General features: G+C 43.4%; 1 protein-coding gene across 1 annotated transcript; it reads right to left on the reverse strand.

Moving 5' to 3' along the window:
- Positions 1-227: 227 nt before the first annotated feature.
- Positions 228-17594, reverse strand: LOC311126952 (nuclear receptor subfamily 2 group F member 5). Its single transcript, XM_084158676.1, has 4 exons — positions 16528-17594; positions 5303-5583; positions 4643-4889; positions 228-2389 (listed from the first exon to the last, which is right to left on the reverse strand). Exons 1-4 carry the CDS (start codon positions 16892-16894, stop codon positions 2073-2075), a joined length of 1212 nt encoding a protein of 403 aa, XP_084014802.1. The 5' UTR covers positions 16895-17594; the 3' UTR covers positions 228-2072.
- Between the last annotated feature and the right edge of the window lie 460 nt (positions 17595-18054).

Below are 18054 nucleotides of genomic sequence, written 5' to 3' on the forward strand. Positions count from 1 at the left end.
TTGTATTATGTTGTGGTCATAATGACAGAATATGTCATGGTGTTTGAAGTGAATATACTTTTGATAGTCTAGTTAAACATCTAAAACGTTAGTCATGGCTATGACTGGTTATGACATCTACAAGTCATGTTTTAACAGCATTAGGTAATACGTTCATAGAGTAGGATGTTAGCTGGTTCGCATAGGTCTTGCAAGTGGCGAGATCATAGCAACACAAGATGGAGAAATAACTGTGAACAACATATTTTTATTTCAATGAATGGATCCATATTTCCAAACAAAAATAGAGAAAAAAACATACTCTCATAGAAATATTCTGTGAACTAATTTATCAACAGACAGTCCTGCTCTCCAAGGTCCCAATGGCTTTCAAATCCCAATAATTGTTGCTGATACCCCAGTGCCACATTAAAAAACAGAGACTGGTCGTCCAACAATCAATGTTGCCTTACAGCCGTCATCAATTGATGGTAACAAAAACACATAATAATATCTACGCTAAATCACAGTAGATGCCCTCCTCTTAGGGGACCATTGTAACTTTAATTGAGGTTTTGGAGGTTAGTGATACAATTTCCTAGTATGCTGCTTGAATGACAATTGAATTGAGGTGGCCTCTACCCTACATGACAATGTCATATGGAGGACATATTGCCTGTCATAACAGGTAACTTCAGATTATGGCACAGTCATAAAATAAATGCTCAGTGACAAAATCTTGTTCTAAGGCAAGTACAACTATAGTTTTCAAATGCTTATTGGTTCAGGCTCCATAACAATTCTAATTTTTCACAAAAACATAAAATGTGATTGTGACATGAAACTAACTGGCATTAACTGGCATGTGTTATGTCATTCCTATGACAGCATTATGTAGACGTTATGAAGGGCCACTTTTATGATATTCCGCTTTGAAACAGTGGCAGAAGTACACTGACCATTACCAGTTAGTGGCCCTGTAGTTTTGACCTCAAAATGGTGGCTGAGGAAGAATCTACCAGTGCTGTGTTTATGATGGGAGTGGGTCAAGTGTGGGTTCTGGATAGTTTCACATTGCAAGTGCCTATTTTTTTACATATTTTTTTGCAACTTCCCACACCCTCTGACATCTAAATACAAGTAAAAGGTCAAATTATGGACAAACCAAACGTTTTTTTTTGTCACCACTACCACAAAGATAATCCAAACAATTAATATCCATGTTCCGCTTTGGTACAGGCTGTTGATAGGTGTTTTGCCCTGGGTGAGGCATGATTCTCTGTTTCCTACTGATAGTGTCATGTCTGTCCTGTCCTGTCCTGTCCTGTCTGTCCTGTCCTGTCTGTCCTGTCCCCCCACCCTGACCCTGAGCTAGTCCCAACATACCCCTTAACATGGATGTCTATGAGTCAATGACATACATATGGACACAATCATGAATTTCTCTCATTATAAACAGTGCTAATACACACACACACGGACAATACATGTCTTCTGAAAATTCGGAGGAAATTTGGCATCGTTTTTTAATGGCTTCTGGTTTCTTTAAAAAAAAAATGGTTGATGAATAACCTTGGGCCTGGCTCTCTCGGTCAAGCAGTTCTATCAGCAAAGGCCTTGCTCTAAATCGCCATACAGTGGAGATTCTTGGACACGTCTCCTTTAGATGCAAGCACAGTGCCGACAATAGAGTGACTGTGTCGCCAGTAGCCACCACCGCTTCCAGTCCGAGACTGACAAAGTCATCTTTAACGGCGTGAGTCCGACAGAGCTGCAGGAGAACGGCGCAGAAACCATTATGCCAGCCGGCCCGTCTAGTGTCACCTCTCAAACGTGGCGAAGGCGAAGTAGGAGGGGCCATGGCAGCCACCAAGTCTCTCTATTGGCCGTGGTCCCCTGGAGAAGAGGCGTGTGAATGGCTGGATTGGTGAATGGGGGAGGGGTGTGGTGAGATAGTCAGGTGGTCAGTCTTCTTTTTGGCGAAATGGTGGTGGTCTTCCAGGGGATGGATGGAGGAGATAAATGGAGGGAGGGATTGAGGGATGGTCAATGAAGGATGGATGAAAAGCAGAATCTGCGGCGACTCGTCCTCCTCAGGGCCCGTTCTCATTGTAGTGGAGGGAGATGGGGCGGTCGCGCTGCACGGGCATGTAGGGCCAGTTGTAGCTGGAGCCCGAGAGGAGCATGTCGCGCAGCAGCGTCTCGATGGGCGTCTTGCCCACCAGGCGCACGAAGAAGAGCTGCTCAATGACGGGCGAGGAGACGATGCGGAGGGAGGGCAGCCGCAGGAGCAGGCGGCCGAAGCGGTTGGGCTGGCTGGGGTACTGGTTCCTCACATACTCCTCCAGGGCACACTGGGACTTCTCCTGGATGCTCTCCACGTGGGCCACATCCGACAGGCCCATGGCATCTGAGAAGGAGAGAGGAAGGTTAGGCGTTGATGAGTTTATGGATCATTATGGTTCTGATGAGTTGACCTCACACTGACATACAATGTGAAATTGTGTCCAGCTACGTACACACATTAGAGCTGAAATGTCAGTATCCCTATGTAAATATGTCATTCTATGTAGTGGAATACAATTCCCTTTGCCTTCAGTTGTGGGTCGAGGTGTTGTCCCTGCTCTTACACCTCCCCTAGCACCAGTCCCTGGTGTGAGTCTCACACGACAGAGAGAGTGTGTAGACTGCGTGTGATACTTTTCACTCCCCCCGTGCTCCGTGGTTATGGGGTCAGAGATGGGTGAACTCAAAACAAAGTCACATTTAGTGTACTGCATGGTACTGTACTGCACGTTAAGTACTACTGTACCAGTGTTTCTGTCCCCAGTATGAACCTAATTTAAAGGCTGCATCGAACAGCGAGGGTAATTTTCTCCCAAGTGCTTTACTCTAGTGTGCAGCAGAAGCACTGGGCCAGGATTCAACCAGCACGCTAGTCCCTTTGTCACAGTACACTTTTATCAGCCCCCTGCGCAAACTTTGGCCTGCTGAGCTTCAGTCCGCATAACAAAAGATTAATGTGCCTCATATTTTTGTCGTAGGTCTCCCCCCTCCCCCTCCCCCCCCCCCCCCCATCACCCCAGGTGGGGTATAACTGCCAATTCTGCCACATTTCCCACTGTGAGGGCAAGCGTGTAGTTTTTTTTGCCATCCGCCATTTTGGGGTCTGTGTGAGGCATCAGTGGCTGACAAAGCTAGGGCTGTCTGTGCAACTGAGCCCTCGCGTGCTACCACGACACCTCCACAGGCGTCCTTTACAGGCACGACTTCCCTTTGTCTGGCTCCTTGGGCGCACACACACGCACACACACACACACACACACACACACACACACACACACACACACACACACTGGGGATGAGGATGGTGGCGGTCGTAAGATGGCCACTGTTTGATTCGGGGTGATGTGACTGGGATCTAGGGCGGAATGTCTGAGGGCGGAGGTGAGAGAGGGTATTGGGAGTTTGTCTGTCCTTGTTAGCTCATGCAGGCAGGTCTCGATGGGGGGCCTGTTCTACGAATGGTCTGTCTATCTCATTGTGTGTACGTGCATGTATGTGTGTATGCGTGTGTGTTGGCTGGAGTTGCGGGACGGATCACATGGATGCTCAGGGCTACAGGGGTTATGTAGGTCAAGGCCTGGGCTGTGGCAAATCCCCCTTGTCGCTGCAACCCACCATGAATAATTCAAGCATGGTGGTGGGGGCAGGGGTGAGAGGGCTGGGGTTTGGAGAGGAGGGAAGAGGCTGCCTGACTGGTTTCAATAATAGATGGTAGCGTGAAGGAGAAGAGTGTGATGAAATAAAAGAGAGAAGAGCGAAGGGGTTCTTCAGCCATCCAAATTGAAGAGTGTGGGCCAGAGCTAGATACATGCAAAGTGATTCTGACAAGCTGTGCGATGGAGGCGAGGAAAATGGCGATTGACAGGAAACAAAAACAAAGGTGGAAGACCTCAGAGTTGGGTTCTCTCACACTCACACCCCCTGGGTCATAAACAATGAATCCTCAACACATCACAATCCCAGATCTGACAGCATTCTGGGTGGCGTAGAATAGCCATAACTATCTACTGTGCCTCATACATTGGTAAAAGTGGTGTAACAAAGGAATGAGCAAACTATTGTTTGCTATTTCACCTATATTTACGCTTCTTTACCTCATATAAGTAGTTCATCCATGATAATATTTATATGGTATCCATACATTATCGATACATTGTTTACAAAGACATTGTTAACCACTTGGTTGTTAACCACATGCTATACTGCAGAGAGTCTATAAGTCTGCAGACTCTGTCATAGCTGGCCGCGACCGGGAGACCCATGGGGCGGCGCACAATTAGCCAGCGTCGTCCAGGGTAGGGGAGGGAATGGCTGGCAGGGATGTAGCTCAGTTGGTAGAGCATGGCGTTTGCAACGCCAGGGTTGTGGGTTCGATTCCCACGGGGGGCCAGTATGAAAATGTATGCACTCACTTAACTGTAAGTGGCTCTGGATAAGAGCGTCTGCTAAATGACTAAAATGTAAATGTAACTTATCTGGAGTGACCACCATTACCTAAATATGTTGTTCCGCACAAAACACAACACAAACTATCCTACAGATAGACATAAACAACGACATATAGAAACAGAAACCACTAAAGTCAGACGCCACTCACCGGAGGTGAAGAGCACAATGGATTTGAGGCAGGAGTACTCAGCCGTGTCCACCTGCAGAACCTTCAGTTTCTCCACCTGCTCCTGGAACACCCGGATGTGGTCCATGAACGCCACCACGCGTTCCGCAGACATGGGCGATGCGTGCAGGCCAGCCGCCGCCAGCAGGGGCGCCACGTGCAGTGGCATGGAGCACTGGGCCGCGTTCAACACAAACAGCTCACTCCATGACATGCGCAGGAGCGCCACCTAGGGCACGGGGGGAATGATGGTAGGATTGGTTAATTCAGAGTTGACAGAGGGTGGTTCTGGGAAATAAGGATAACAGTGTTTATCTTCCTTATGCAGATGGTTGAGTATGGCAAGTGTTAGTGATATGGCCAAACTTAAAGGCTGCTGACCCCACAATTTAACCTTTACATGACATTCCAATTGCAGACATGGACATATCTGTTCTGGACAATATTTTCTGGGCAATATCTGTGTTGAGCATCTACAGCTCATCCATAAGGGACTACCCAAATAAAGTGACCAAACCACATCTCTAGGCATACATTATTTATATTTTCTAGTCAGGCATAAAAAAAGATTATAGTCAGGCATAAAAAAATAATTATAGTCAGGCATAGTTTCTAGTCAGGAATCAGGGTGGTCTTCCACACCTGGTCCATGAGCTGCAGGTCAGGGAAGAAGGGGATGTTCTTGGCCCACTCCACAGCGCTGAAGAGCAGCCGTGCGGCCAGCTCGCAGATGTTCTCGATGCCCATCAGGTTGTTTCCCTGCATGCACTGGGACCCGTAACGGGATGTGGGGTAGGGCTCGGCGCGCAGCAGCAGAGAGATGAATCCAGATAGGTAGGGCTGCCCATTGTAAGGGTCGCTGCCATTGGTCAGGTACTGACCCGGGCTGGACTGGGAGTTGGACATGCGGCCTCTCTGGACAGCTGAGGGAGAGAGAGAAAGAAAGGGTTAAGAAGGAGATATGGCATTAGATTTTTATGAGAAAAAAGAAAAATACATTTGTCCTCTTTTTACATTTCAAAGGCTCACAAAAAAACTGTGATATGTCTTGTAATATGTCAAAGGCTGTGGGTAGAAGTGAATACTCAAGTACTAGAAGCTAATTGTTTGGCCAGGTGCAGGTACAGTAGGTACAGTAGAACTACTGCATATTTCATTCATTCATGTGGCTGTACTCTATCCACCTAGCCTTTATTTAAATCCAGGCTGGCGCAGTTACAGTAACATTTAGGACCTGAAGCTTCTCTGTCATCACGTCGTTATGACTGCATCCAGCACTAACCGACTTCATTTAGTAGGCTGCAATTACCACCGTGTCATAAAGCACCATCTAGAGGTTGGAGGTGCAAAGTGTGGAGAAACGGGGAAATTTCTGCGGCTCTAAATGTGTCAGCACTCTGTCTCCTGACAGGCAGACCCCGGTGCCGTGCATCAATGAGTAATGGCAACCAGCAGCCGGTAAAGACACTACGGCTCTTCACACCTTTACCCTCCTCCCCAAAACACCCCCACTCCACTGCCAAATGGCTCAGCCGAAGGGGAAGGGGGCACGCAGAGGCTAAGCACACATCCCCACCCCCGCCGAGCTATGATGCGGCGGCTCAAAGCCCATTTGGAAAACACCTGTTCAGTCATCCCCACTGTCTGATTAATAACTCCATCTACAGTTACACAGAACGAGGGAGAGAGAGAGAGAGAGAGAGAGAGAGAGAGAGAGAGAGAGAGAGAGAGAGAGAGAGAGAGAGAGAGAGAGAGAGAGAGAGAGAGAGAGAGAGAGAGAGAGAGAGAGAGAGAGAGAGAGAGGAGAGAGAGAGAGAGAGAGAGAGGGTGGGACAGGCCTTGGAAAATACTTTGAAACTCAGCATCACCTGTCCTTCGACACAACAGCTGTGAAAATGTAATACACTACAGTGTAGCAAAAAGAGGACAGGTCAAATCACTCAAGAACACAGTAAGTCAATAGAATTTCAAGACTGATTACAAAAAAAAAAACATTTGAGTTTGTGACCTCAAAATACTGGTTTCCCTTGAACTCAAGCAACTCCTGTCCCAGGGAAAGAATGTTGTCTCCTTTTGCAAACAACAACATAGGGTACAGAGACAACATTGCACAATGGGAATTACCATGTAACTCACTCCTAAAAAACCTTACGTCAAAAGAATTGAACAAATTCCGGAAAAACTATTAAAAAAAGATTCCAGTTAGCTTAAACGGGTTGAAAGTGCACATTTTTTTAGAGCATGGTTGTCCTTCATTACAGGTTAGTGTGTTTTGACTATCTGAATTAAAAAATAATAATCAATGCATCATAATGATTAATGCCATAATCCACCAGACGTCAAATCCACTCCATCCACTTGTCTTTTGAAAAGCCTCTTTGAGGAGGTTGTGTGTGAGTGCTTGAGTTGAAATGACGCATCAAAAGCATCTCTATGTGAATGAGCAAGGGAAATGAATGAGACAGGGAGAGAAGGGCATAGACAGGGTAAAAGGGAGAGGGGAGAAAGATAGTGAGTGGCATTGGATGAGAGAGAGAGAGAGAGAGAGAGAGAGAGGGAGAGAGAGAGAGAGAGAGAGAGAGAGAGAGAGAGAGAGAGAGAGAGAGAGAGAGAGAGAGAGAGAGAGAGAGAGAGAGGAGAGAGAGAGAGAGAGAGAGACAGAGAGAGAGAGACAGAGAGAGAGACACAGAGAGAGAGAGAGAGAGAGAGAGAGAGAGAGAGAGAGAGAGAGAGAGGATGTAGAGACAGATTTGAAAGCCTGCCATAATCCATTTCCAGTTTCTAATTGGTCGGCGGTGGCTTAGTGTGATTGGACAGACCAAATCCACTATCTCTTGACAGTAGATGTACTGGCAAACAGTGGGACTAAACAACTAAAGTGCCTAAAACCCCAAACAGAAAGACCATGGCACTACATCTAACCCCATGGTACAAAAATAAGGCAGAGGGGTAAAGAGGGCACGAAACAGGTATCCTTGGCGATTTCAGCCATGACATTTAAAAAACGCCACCACAGCGAGTCACAGAGAGTGTGTGGCGGTGGAATTAAGCACGCCTCATCCCACCAAGGCTATCCTTATTTGGCCTTAAGTCACTGTGCTAGAAGTACAAGACAGTTAAGCAAACTATTGTAGATAAATACAATTAAGGACTATCTGGGGCGGCAGGTAGCTTAGTGGTTAAGAGCGTTGTGCCAGTAACCGAAAGGTCGCTGGTTCTAATCCCCGAGCCGACTAGGTGAAAAATCTGTTGATGTGCCCTTGAGCAAGGCACTTAACCCTAATTGCTCCTGTAAGTCGCTCTGGATAAGAGCATCTGCTAAATGACATAAAAGTAAAAGGTCATAGTCGGGGGTTATGCACTAGAAGCATGACAGATTTGGCACAGCCTCTTCATTAACTGAGATAAGTGGTATAATGGGTTTTGTGTAGTCCATTAAAGGTCCGCTAACAAAAAACACAAGATAATATTCAAATACACAGACACACAAATATAGCTTATTTTGGACAGTAAAGCAGTGTGTATTGTGTAAGCCCACTCAGAGAGGAGCGTATGATGAGTGTGTGATGTGACATTCATGTGTTATTCCTGTGCTTCTCACAGACTCATTTAGCTTAGGTTGAACTCTGACCTCTGGGGTCACTGCTCTCACACGCTGCATGCAAGGGTTACAGTGAAGCACCAACCCCCTGACAAAAAGTCAAACCATTTACCCTTAGTCAACTACAAATACACAGAGGCCAAGGCTGTGAGAAAGACGTGGAAAGAAAGAGTGGAAGAAAGGGTGAGAGGAAAGGAGAGAAAAAAAGAGGTTGAGAATGAAGGTGAGTGTAAGAGTAGAGAATTAAGAAATAGGGGGATGGTGTGAAATAGACCACTCCCCCACCCCAAAAAATATATACAATAAAATATATGGGGGGTGGGGGGATGCGGGATGTTCCCCAATGCTGGAAGTGGGGCCTCGAGTGAAAAGGTTTGGGAACCCCTGAAATAGACAATGGGAGCGAGGAAGAGGGAAGGAAGCTAGTATGATATTGTATGGAAAGGGATCGAGAAGGGGTAAAGAGACAAGGAAAAAGAGCCAGACAGACAGACAGACAGACAGACAGAGAGAGATGGAGAGAGCTTCCTGTGAGGACGCTCAGACACATTAGCTGCAAACGTAGCCCCTTTAATATCCACCCAGTCACGTTGGCGCTGCTTTGATGAAGCAGATATGAATTAATAACAGAAATGCACCCTGCATGGAGGAGTGCTCTGGCTTTCTATCCATCTCTCTAGTCTATCTATTTCTACAATGGAAGAGATCACACAACAAGCTATACTATACAAGCGACTCAATCATTTTCATTACATTTAGTTAAACACTCAATGGCTGTTTCTCAAGAAAATTGGTGTAAAGTCACCTGGACTCAAAAACAATACGATACTTCAAAATGTAACAATAGACATGGATATGGATAACGCTAGACTTACTGTAAAGGCTAGCCTTTCATATTGTGGCAATAGGCTAGCCTGGCTATTGTACAGACAAGAGAGAAAATGAGCGACTCAACAGAGAAATATGACAGTATGACACGCAATGTGTCGTGAACTGGAGTCTATTCACCTTGAGGTGTCAAACGAAGCCCATCTCTGCAGAGTGAGCTCTAGTCCACACACATATCCTCCTCTAAAATATGAAATCCTAGCCTTGGGGATATCAGAATGGGAAACGACTAGTGCCTCAGCTCTATGGTCTCTTTGTGGCCTATCACTTCAATGGAGGCTGCTTTCTGTCAATGAATAATGGCAAGGCCTCTGTCAATATGGAAGCCATGGTGCTGGAACTCACAGCCACCTTGGACTAGGGAGAGTGAATTAGCCTAGTAGCTTTACGTAAAGAGACCTATTCTAACATGTCAGTAAACTATGACAGTATTGTTTTAGCAGGCCAGGGTTTAGGGGGTAAACTAGTCTCGGTTTTTGATTGCCTGCTCATACAAGCTGGACAACATGCATGGATTAGTCAATAAAGGCAGTCATTTAGCGAGCCGTGGTATTTACTCACATTTGGACTTTGCCTTGAACATGTCCATTATTAATGTTTCGTTTCTGGTTCTCGTTGACCTACAGTATATCTGTCTCTGTATTTGGTCTGTGTGAACCAAGTGTCAACGGCTGTAGCAACGAGTCTCATATAGAGTGATGTGTTTCATAATCCTATGTATGAGTAACTGAATATCAATATCCAGGACTTTCCCTGTTACCGTTGAGGGACATACACTAGGAGTCACAATGGAGATAATCTGTCTTTGAATGTTCTGTCTATGAACAGTCGTAACTATGTATTTACTATGAACAATCTAGAGCAGGGGTCTCCAACAGGTCGACCGCAAGATACCAGTAGCTTGCAGCCCACCTATGAGTAGCTCGCCAAACAATTCTGAAAGTACATGCAATTTTCACGTGTTCCACGGCAATCTGTCATAAACAAATCTCACAAGTATCAGACACCACAAGCTCCCAGCTACTATCTAATCAATGCAACATTGACATTATCCCACCCCTGGTTAGCCACTATTGGCTTAAAAAGCCAAACCTAACACAATATCTGCCAATTAATTTCCAGCAATATTGCCCCTGTCTGTCTGTGTGGTGCGTGCGTTTGTCACACCGTGTGTAGCCAGTTGATGTGATAATAACGTCTTGTAGGTTGACAGAAATACTTCCCCCCAAACCTTCTCAATTAAATGTTAACTGCAAAGTAGGCATAATAATAATAATAATAATATGCCATTTAGCAGACGCTTTTATCCAAAGCGACTTACAGTCATGCGTGCATACATTTTTACGTATGGGTGATACCTGGCAGAAGTATATCATGAGTAAGTATATCATTTATATCTATTATTTGTTATTTGAAAACTTTGCCATGAAATGAGCATTAGCAGTACAGAACCATCACTAGACCAGCACATTAGATGGCACAATCCTCACTTGCTAGATGTGCAATTAAAGGGCCAGATGCACAATTAAAGGGCCAGATGCAAAATTAAAGGGGAATTACACCCCCAAATTGTTGTTTTGTTTTATTCCAGACCCCAAAAAAAGGGTATTCTGATTTGATTTAAGCATTGACATGGACTCAGAACATCCAATTTCGTTGTTTCTCTATGAACAATTGCAATTTTGAGAGTGAAAAAAAATAAAAAATAAAAATCTAAAACCAGGAAAAATAAAACTGAGAAAACAACATCAGTTGGGAAAATATAAAATAGAATATGGGGAAAAAATCACATATTCTATAGGACCCCCCTTAGAGTTGTTTATTAACCATTATTTTACCAGGTATATTGACAGAAAATATAGCTAGAAAAAAATAAGTAGCTCACCACACGTTTCATTTTTTAAAAGTAGCTCTCATGCTAGAAAAGGTTAGAGACCTCTGATCTAGAGTATGTACTTTAGTGTACAGTGTGCCTGCCCATGCCAATCTCTGGGTGCATGTCACCATGTGAGTTGGTATCTGTGCCCATGTTACTATGTGTGGTAGCTGGTAGGGAATGTTAGTTGTGAATGTAAAATTGTGAATGTGTCAAGTATATGGTGTGTTCTTCTAACGTGTGAATTTGACAAACATCACAGTCTATATTGGTATTTTTTGGTCTCACTAAGGTCAGAGGAGCGCATACGGAAAATTCTGACAGCAGAACATGATATGCACTTCACTCCCAACTAGCCCAAGGAACTGTCAGCCAGTTGTGCAGGTTCACTGTCTCTCTCTCCCTCACAACTTCCTTATCCCTTAAACCAGTGTTCTACTCTAAGCAGGAATGTCATTGAGAAACATGGAGAGTAGAGGAGATGCCAGAGGTGCCAAACAGGTAGAGCAGTGAAGAGGTAAACATGACCTTTTACATGACTGTTAAGTATAAATTTACCTTAACACGAGATATTAGATATCTATGTGGGCTGAAATAGAGTGACCTCTCAGTCAAGTTACACACTAAGGTCAACCAAAATATCAGCTGGACTGTCCAAATAACACTCCTAAATTAGACACGTACAACACCAGTGAATGTGACACTTGTCTTAAATAATGCAGATGTATGTGCAGTACATTTTGGAGCAAGTTACTGCATAGATTGGTTAAATTACTCACTCACTTTTTGTACCTTACTAAAACGTCGCCATGTTTTACAGAATTTTGCCACTAGGGAGTGATGCATTTTTGGAGCGGGACGGGAGATGCAGGGCACCGACTTGGTTGACAAGAAAGGCCCACCTAACCACAAACATAACCTGTCAGGTTTGTTTTTCTATGCTTTGTTGCTGATATTCTGCTCTATTTGTTTGTTTTCACTGGCAGAAGCCTCCTACACCATCAATACGTTACTTTTATGCATGTTACCAACAGTAGCGGTGCGTGGGTAAAATCACTGGGGAAGCCAGAAAAAAAGCCATATTACAACCTATGTGTTGTGATAATTGCTTTGTTTGCGCTATAACCTGTTAGTTCATATGCCTTGCGACCGTGATATATAGGCCTAAAGGCCAAGACAATAAGAAGAGACAGTGGCAGAATAAATTCAACAACACCATTGTTTAATCACAAAACCAGAGAGCAACCTCTGTCCGGTGAAGTCCACAAAGCATATTGCATGTAACAAATGGTTACTTGACCTACAGCATGGTCAAGCAAGTTAATGTTTCCGACATTTCGGACCACTAAACAACTATTTATTTAGAACCACGGAGAGTTACCGCAAGTTGCAAAGAAAACAGGAGCTGCCTCCACTATTCCAGCACCATTTCAACTTCAACTTTTCAACATCATCAAATCACCTCTGCTTAGTCTAATACAGTGACATCTAAAAGATACCAGAAACGATTTAGTCCAATCATCGTAAGCTAAATATGATGTGGCTGTCCATGGTTCTGATTTCTGTGTGTGTGTGTGTGTGTGTGTGTGTGTGTGTGTGTGTGTGTGTGTGTGTGTGTGTGTGTGTGTGTGTGTGTGTGTGTGTGTGTGTGTGTGTGCGCGTGCGTGCGTGCGCATTTGTGCAAGTAGAAAAACATGTTGACTCACCCTACTTGTAGAGAAAGGCCAATGCCATCCTCCTCTCTTTCATGTTGATGAAATAGTCTATCACTCTGTCATACAGTATATGCTTTTATTTTTTCTTGTCCTAGGCTACCTGGCTAAAATGTTTGCTCGCTAGTCTAACTTCCTTTCATGGGCAACATGCTACTTAACATTAGCCTTTTACATCTAGCTACATATTGAACTTCCATCCTCTCAGGCCAGGGGCACAATGTAAGAATTAATGGTTGGATCAGAATCGCCTTTATAATCATTGCCAGTACCGGAGAATTAAGTAAAACCACAAGTTCATATACCTATCTCCATCCATGGCTAATTTATGAAAGGGACAATTTTAACTAGCTAGCTAGCCACCGGAGGACAACAACACAACATGATGCAACAATGCAAGTTGTTTCTGTCAATGACGTATGCTCTCAATGCAATTTGATAGGAGTGACGCCAAATTCAACTGGCTTCCCTTGACACTTTTGTACTTTTGGTGCACCAGGACCATTCACAGTTGAGCTCACTCAGTTTAGCTCAATGCTGATTGGCTATTATTTTATTTTATTTTTATCAAGGGAGGCCATATGCTCGATGGCTTCCCTTGCATTCAATGCTACGGGCGGCAACAATGTCATAGTCTTTTGGACCAGACAGCATCAGATAGATGGCCTACACATTCAGAGACATAGGTGCGCTGTTTTGCTCGCTCAGATGCTTTCTCCAGTGAGATACATTCAGCCTCTTGCAAATTGAAGGAAAATTATGAAACACAGAGAGACTAAAGATAAATTATTTTATATACTGAACAAAAATATAAACGCAACATGCAACAATTTCAACGATTTTACTGAGTTACAGTTCATATAAGGAAATCAGTCAATTGAAATAAATAAATTAGGCCCTAATCTATGGATTTCACATGACTGGGCAGGGGCGCAGCCATGGGTGGGCCTGGAAAGGCATAGGCCCACCCACTTGGGAGCCAGGCCCAGCCAATCATACTGAGTTTTTCCCCACAAAAGGGCTTTATTACAGACAGAAATACTCCTCAGTTTCATCAGCTGTCCGTGTGGCTGGTCTCAGACGATTCCACAGGTCGGGATCGATTGTCCCCAGCACAAGGTGCACCTGTGTAATGATCATGCTGTTTAATCAGCTTCTTGATATGCCACACCTGTCAGGTGGATGGATTATCTTGGCAAAGGGGGATTTGCTCATTAACATGGATGTAAAGAAATTTGTGCACTTTTTTTTTTTTTTTTGAGAAATAAGCTTTTTGTGCATATGGAAAATGTCTGGGATCTTTTATTTCAGCTCATGAAACATGGGACCAACACTTTACATGTTGCATTTATATTTTTATTCAGTATATTTATTTTTCTTGGTACATTTTTTGAGATGCCTGGCTTCCCTTGACATCCATGAATACTAGTTACCAATCCATGTGTCGAGAATAGCGTGATATTTAGATTATTATTTTGTGCCTGGCTTGCATAACACAAGTAGGCAATACCTTGTAGTTGTTTCTTTATATTTTGGAAAATTAAAGAAGATATTTCTGATGACTGTTATAGAAGTGATAGTCCTCAGTATTTGCCCTCTGCTTTAACCCAAGAGCAAACACACGTTTGTGAATAACTATTACAAAGTTAATTATTGATAGTTCCAACAATCAATTTGAGATTACTTCAAATCCATATACGGGGCAAGAATGTACATTTGTGTATTTCCAAAATGTTCCAAAATTCACACGGATTATAACTCAGAAAGCCCAATGGCCTCCTCTTGTCAGCCGACCCTGTTGCATTATATAGAAGAAACATGACTTATGTATGACCTCTGGGGAAGACGAATAGGAGATTTGGGTGTGTAGTCTTACTGCTTCCTCGCTGCTACCAGTAAGCTTTTAATGTGATTGCAATGCTGCATTTAAATGTGTACAATTTAATCCCACCATTAGGCTACCTCTGAACTTTTCAGGGCAAATTGTTAGCAGGACTTTATCTTAGGCCCTATTGCCGAGTTAGAAACAAATATGTAGCCTATTTCACAGCAAATAATGCCTCTATAACTGGAGTTTATTTTGGTTATTACAATCTGACTAAAAAGTTCATTTGATTTTCTTTTGGTGTTTGAAAACCTAATTATTGGTAGGCCTAAAGAAAACGGTGAAATATGTTTGATTTACTATCTGACAAATGTTGCCGTTTCAAAGCATTGCTAAGACTTGGTTGTGGTACAACACAACTCTGCATAACATTTCAATTATAATTATTGATTTAAAGTCAATTAGAAAATTAGGTATATCCAAAATACTTATGCCCAGGGCTTTAAAACCAACACTTTCAACATTTTAAAGAAGTGCGATTTTTTTACATTTTCCTCAAATGCACTGAGATTTACGAGGACATGGATCTAGGCTTATAATCCACGATGAGGACGAGTTTGTTTTGCGTATGATATACCAATACCAATTTAATCAACACTTGAAAGAATTATAGATTTTTTAATCGTGTTTATGCTGAATATTAGTCTAGACCATATAATAGTAGTATAGCTTAACAAATCCCTTTCAAAATGTTATCTGCAGTAGTTAATATATAATGTAGCCAAATAATGGCCTGATAACATATTGTGCATGTTTATGTTGATGAAAGGTCAACAGACTTCGGTGTGTCAGGCGATTTCCTCGGGTTCATTCAGTCAGATAGGGGCATGGCCGACTAAATTTACCCTGCAGTGCTTTACATGAACTGTGTACAGTGTACACACTAGCACACTAACGAGATCCCTTGAATGATTATTTTCGGCGATAGGACGGGTATTTCCACCTAAAATGTATTGAATAGTTTATTATGAAGGAGGCTACTGTATTCAAGACCTCGTTTGTAATAGGCCTGCCTGCTTGACACACTCACACTGGAAGTTCAACACAGCGTGCTTCCTGTTGAGTACTGTTTGTGCCACTATTTGCACTGTTTATGGTCATATCATAGGGACCTTTTGGAGTATCCACAACAGCTTGAGTGGCCAGGTTGATCAAGAATTACAGTATATCATTTGCGATAAAACCTATTGCAATATGCTAACAAGGTTTACTCCAGAGTAGGCTACACTGCACAGTGATGCATGCATTTATGATTAGAGAAATGTAGTATTGTTGGTGGGTAATGCATAAAATACAGAGTACAACAACAGCAACGTCCAGCATGGAGACATGCATGTGCAGAGATTTTGTGAGGATTTCGAGTGTCTGGTTCGCGTGTTATAATTAACACAACTCGTCTGATTGAACATGACGCAGCAAGATCCTAGCTGACTGATTAAAAGTGAAACGCAGTGCTTTGCGAACACGTTGCCACTGTTCATCTTTCGCACTAATTGACCCGTTCTTAATCATGCACAATACAATACATGTAGCGGGCCCTCTTGTAGCGGATAGGGTGTCGGGGAGCAAACACCAGAATTAATGGGGAAACAAAGAGAGCCCTTTTCCAAGGGGAGAAAAAGAACTGCATACTATGGACTGAATAGGGAATAAAAGGGTAGGCGATCTGAAACAACAAGCATTGCGTTACAGCAGACTACAATTGCTTTTAGGATAACTATGACTTATAGAAGAGGGAAATATATAAGACAGGGATATCCATCGTTAAAGCACTATATGGTTTCAACTATACGCAACGACATTCTTGAAACCGAATGTCCGCCAAAACCCAATTTGATAATTTTATTAGTTTACAACATTTACATAAAGGCTACAGTCTTCACCGAATCTCAAATCCTGTCTTACCTTCTCTTCTCATGCCGACTTTGAGGCACTTCTTCAGTCGGCAGTACTGACACTGGTTCCGATGATGTTGGTCGATGGGACAGTCGCGGTTCCCCCGGCATGTGTAACTGAGGTTCCGTCGCACCGAACGCTTGAAGAAGCTTTTACAGCCCTCGCAGGTGAATTGGCCGTAATGCTTGCCACTGGACTTATCCCCACACACCATGCAGTCCACGTTGGGGATCTTGTCCCCGGAAAGTGCATCGTTCCCTGGGGTTGAACCAGAGGGGGTTCCCGGTGTCCCTCCGGGCTCCTGACTGCAAATCTGGAGCTGGGACCCGGGATCCGCCGAAATGTTCTCTTGCCACTGGTTTACTACCATTGCCATGCTATCCTAAAACACTTTGGTTAAACAACAGATACGAGTCCAATTCCGTAGCGCGGGGAGGAGATAAGAATCCGTTCTGACGTCTTAGGAAAACAAGGCAGGGTGAAAAGGCGCTTCCCACTTCCTCCAAAAAGTATTTAATAGATTTTCAAATAGATTTTCTCTAGTTAATCAAATATCCCTGTCATAAACGTATCTTCTGTAAACTTCTATCAAAGTTTACGAAGACAGCACGGTATCAACATGACTATTACTTAAGAATGTAGCCTACTGCCAGTGTTCTGCTCTGCGCAGAAATCCATAAACACGCTCTCTCAAAAACGTTGAGTGTATTTGAAAAGTCGACTATCAATACAGCATGTACACACTGGAGAAGTGGTCGTTAAAGTGTCATTTTCATGAATATCGACTGCTTCTAATCTTATTGTAGTTAATTTTCGAACTGAACTAAATCAAAATCTTCTCTCAATCCCAAAAACACAATACTGACCATAGTTTACGCAATTATGTGATCGAAGTTGTCTTGTAAACTCATACAGACGTGCAATCCAGAAAGTAAAGTTGCTTTCGGTCCTCTAATATTGTGCGCCACGATGAGGTCTGAATAGAAACGTCGATAAACCATGGATGGAGTGCTCTGTGGTAGATGCAGTATGTTTACAAGCAGATATATTTGCCAATCATGTACTTCACCCGTCGGCTGTCGGTCCCATCTCTGAAAATCATAGTTAGAATTTGGTGAAAGTGACACTAAACAGCCGTGCTCGTAGCCCCCCCCCCTCCCCCCTCCCCCATATAAGGCCAGAACTACCATATAAGGCATGACCCCTCCTCTCATTGCGAATGGATTTACGCATGAACGGGCAGATTCAATTGGCCAGGGGAGGCTTAAGAAGTAAGGCACTCTCCAATTGGGCAGCCGCCGATTAGCTATACAGTATGTTCTGATTGATAGAGTAACTGTGTCATTAATGTATAACGGAGTGTAGCTGTATACAATAATCAATGTAGACATAGATCTTGATTTTTTTATATAAAAAACCAAAACTGTTAGGCCTCACTCAAAGGGTCAAATATATTTATCAAAGTAATAGGCCTATGTCAAATATGTCCTCAAACATCAGTGTTTATAAACTATTCCACTCAAACGTAGCTTTTAT

The sequence above is a fragment of the Coregonus lavaretus genome, assembly GCF_964263955.1.
Source record: "Coregonus lavaretus genome assembly, chromosome: 3".
Classification (NCBI taxonomy): domain Eukaryota; kingdom Metazoa; phylum Chordata; class Actinopteri; order Salmoniformes; family Salmonidae; genus Coregonus; species Coregonus lavaretus.

Bases quoted from the DNA above. Each gene is read 5' to 3' on its own strand.
- LOC311126952 (XM_084158676.1), bottom strand. From the start codon at position 16,894: ATGGCAATGGTAGTAAACCAGTGGCAAGAGAACATTTCGGCGGATCCC. The intron at 5,584-16,527 runs GTAAGACAGGAT...TCTCTCCCTCAG, and splicing joins AGTCGGCATGAGAAGAGAAG to CTGTCCAGAGAGGCCGCATG. The intron at 2,390-4,642 runs GTGAGTGGCGTC...TCTCCTTCTCAG, and splicing joins CATTGTGCTCTTCACCTCCG to ATGCCATGGGCCTGTCGGAT.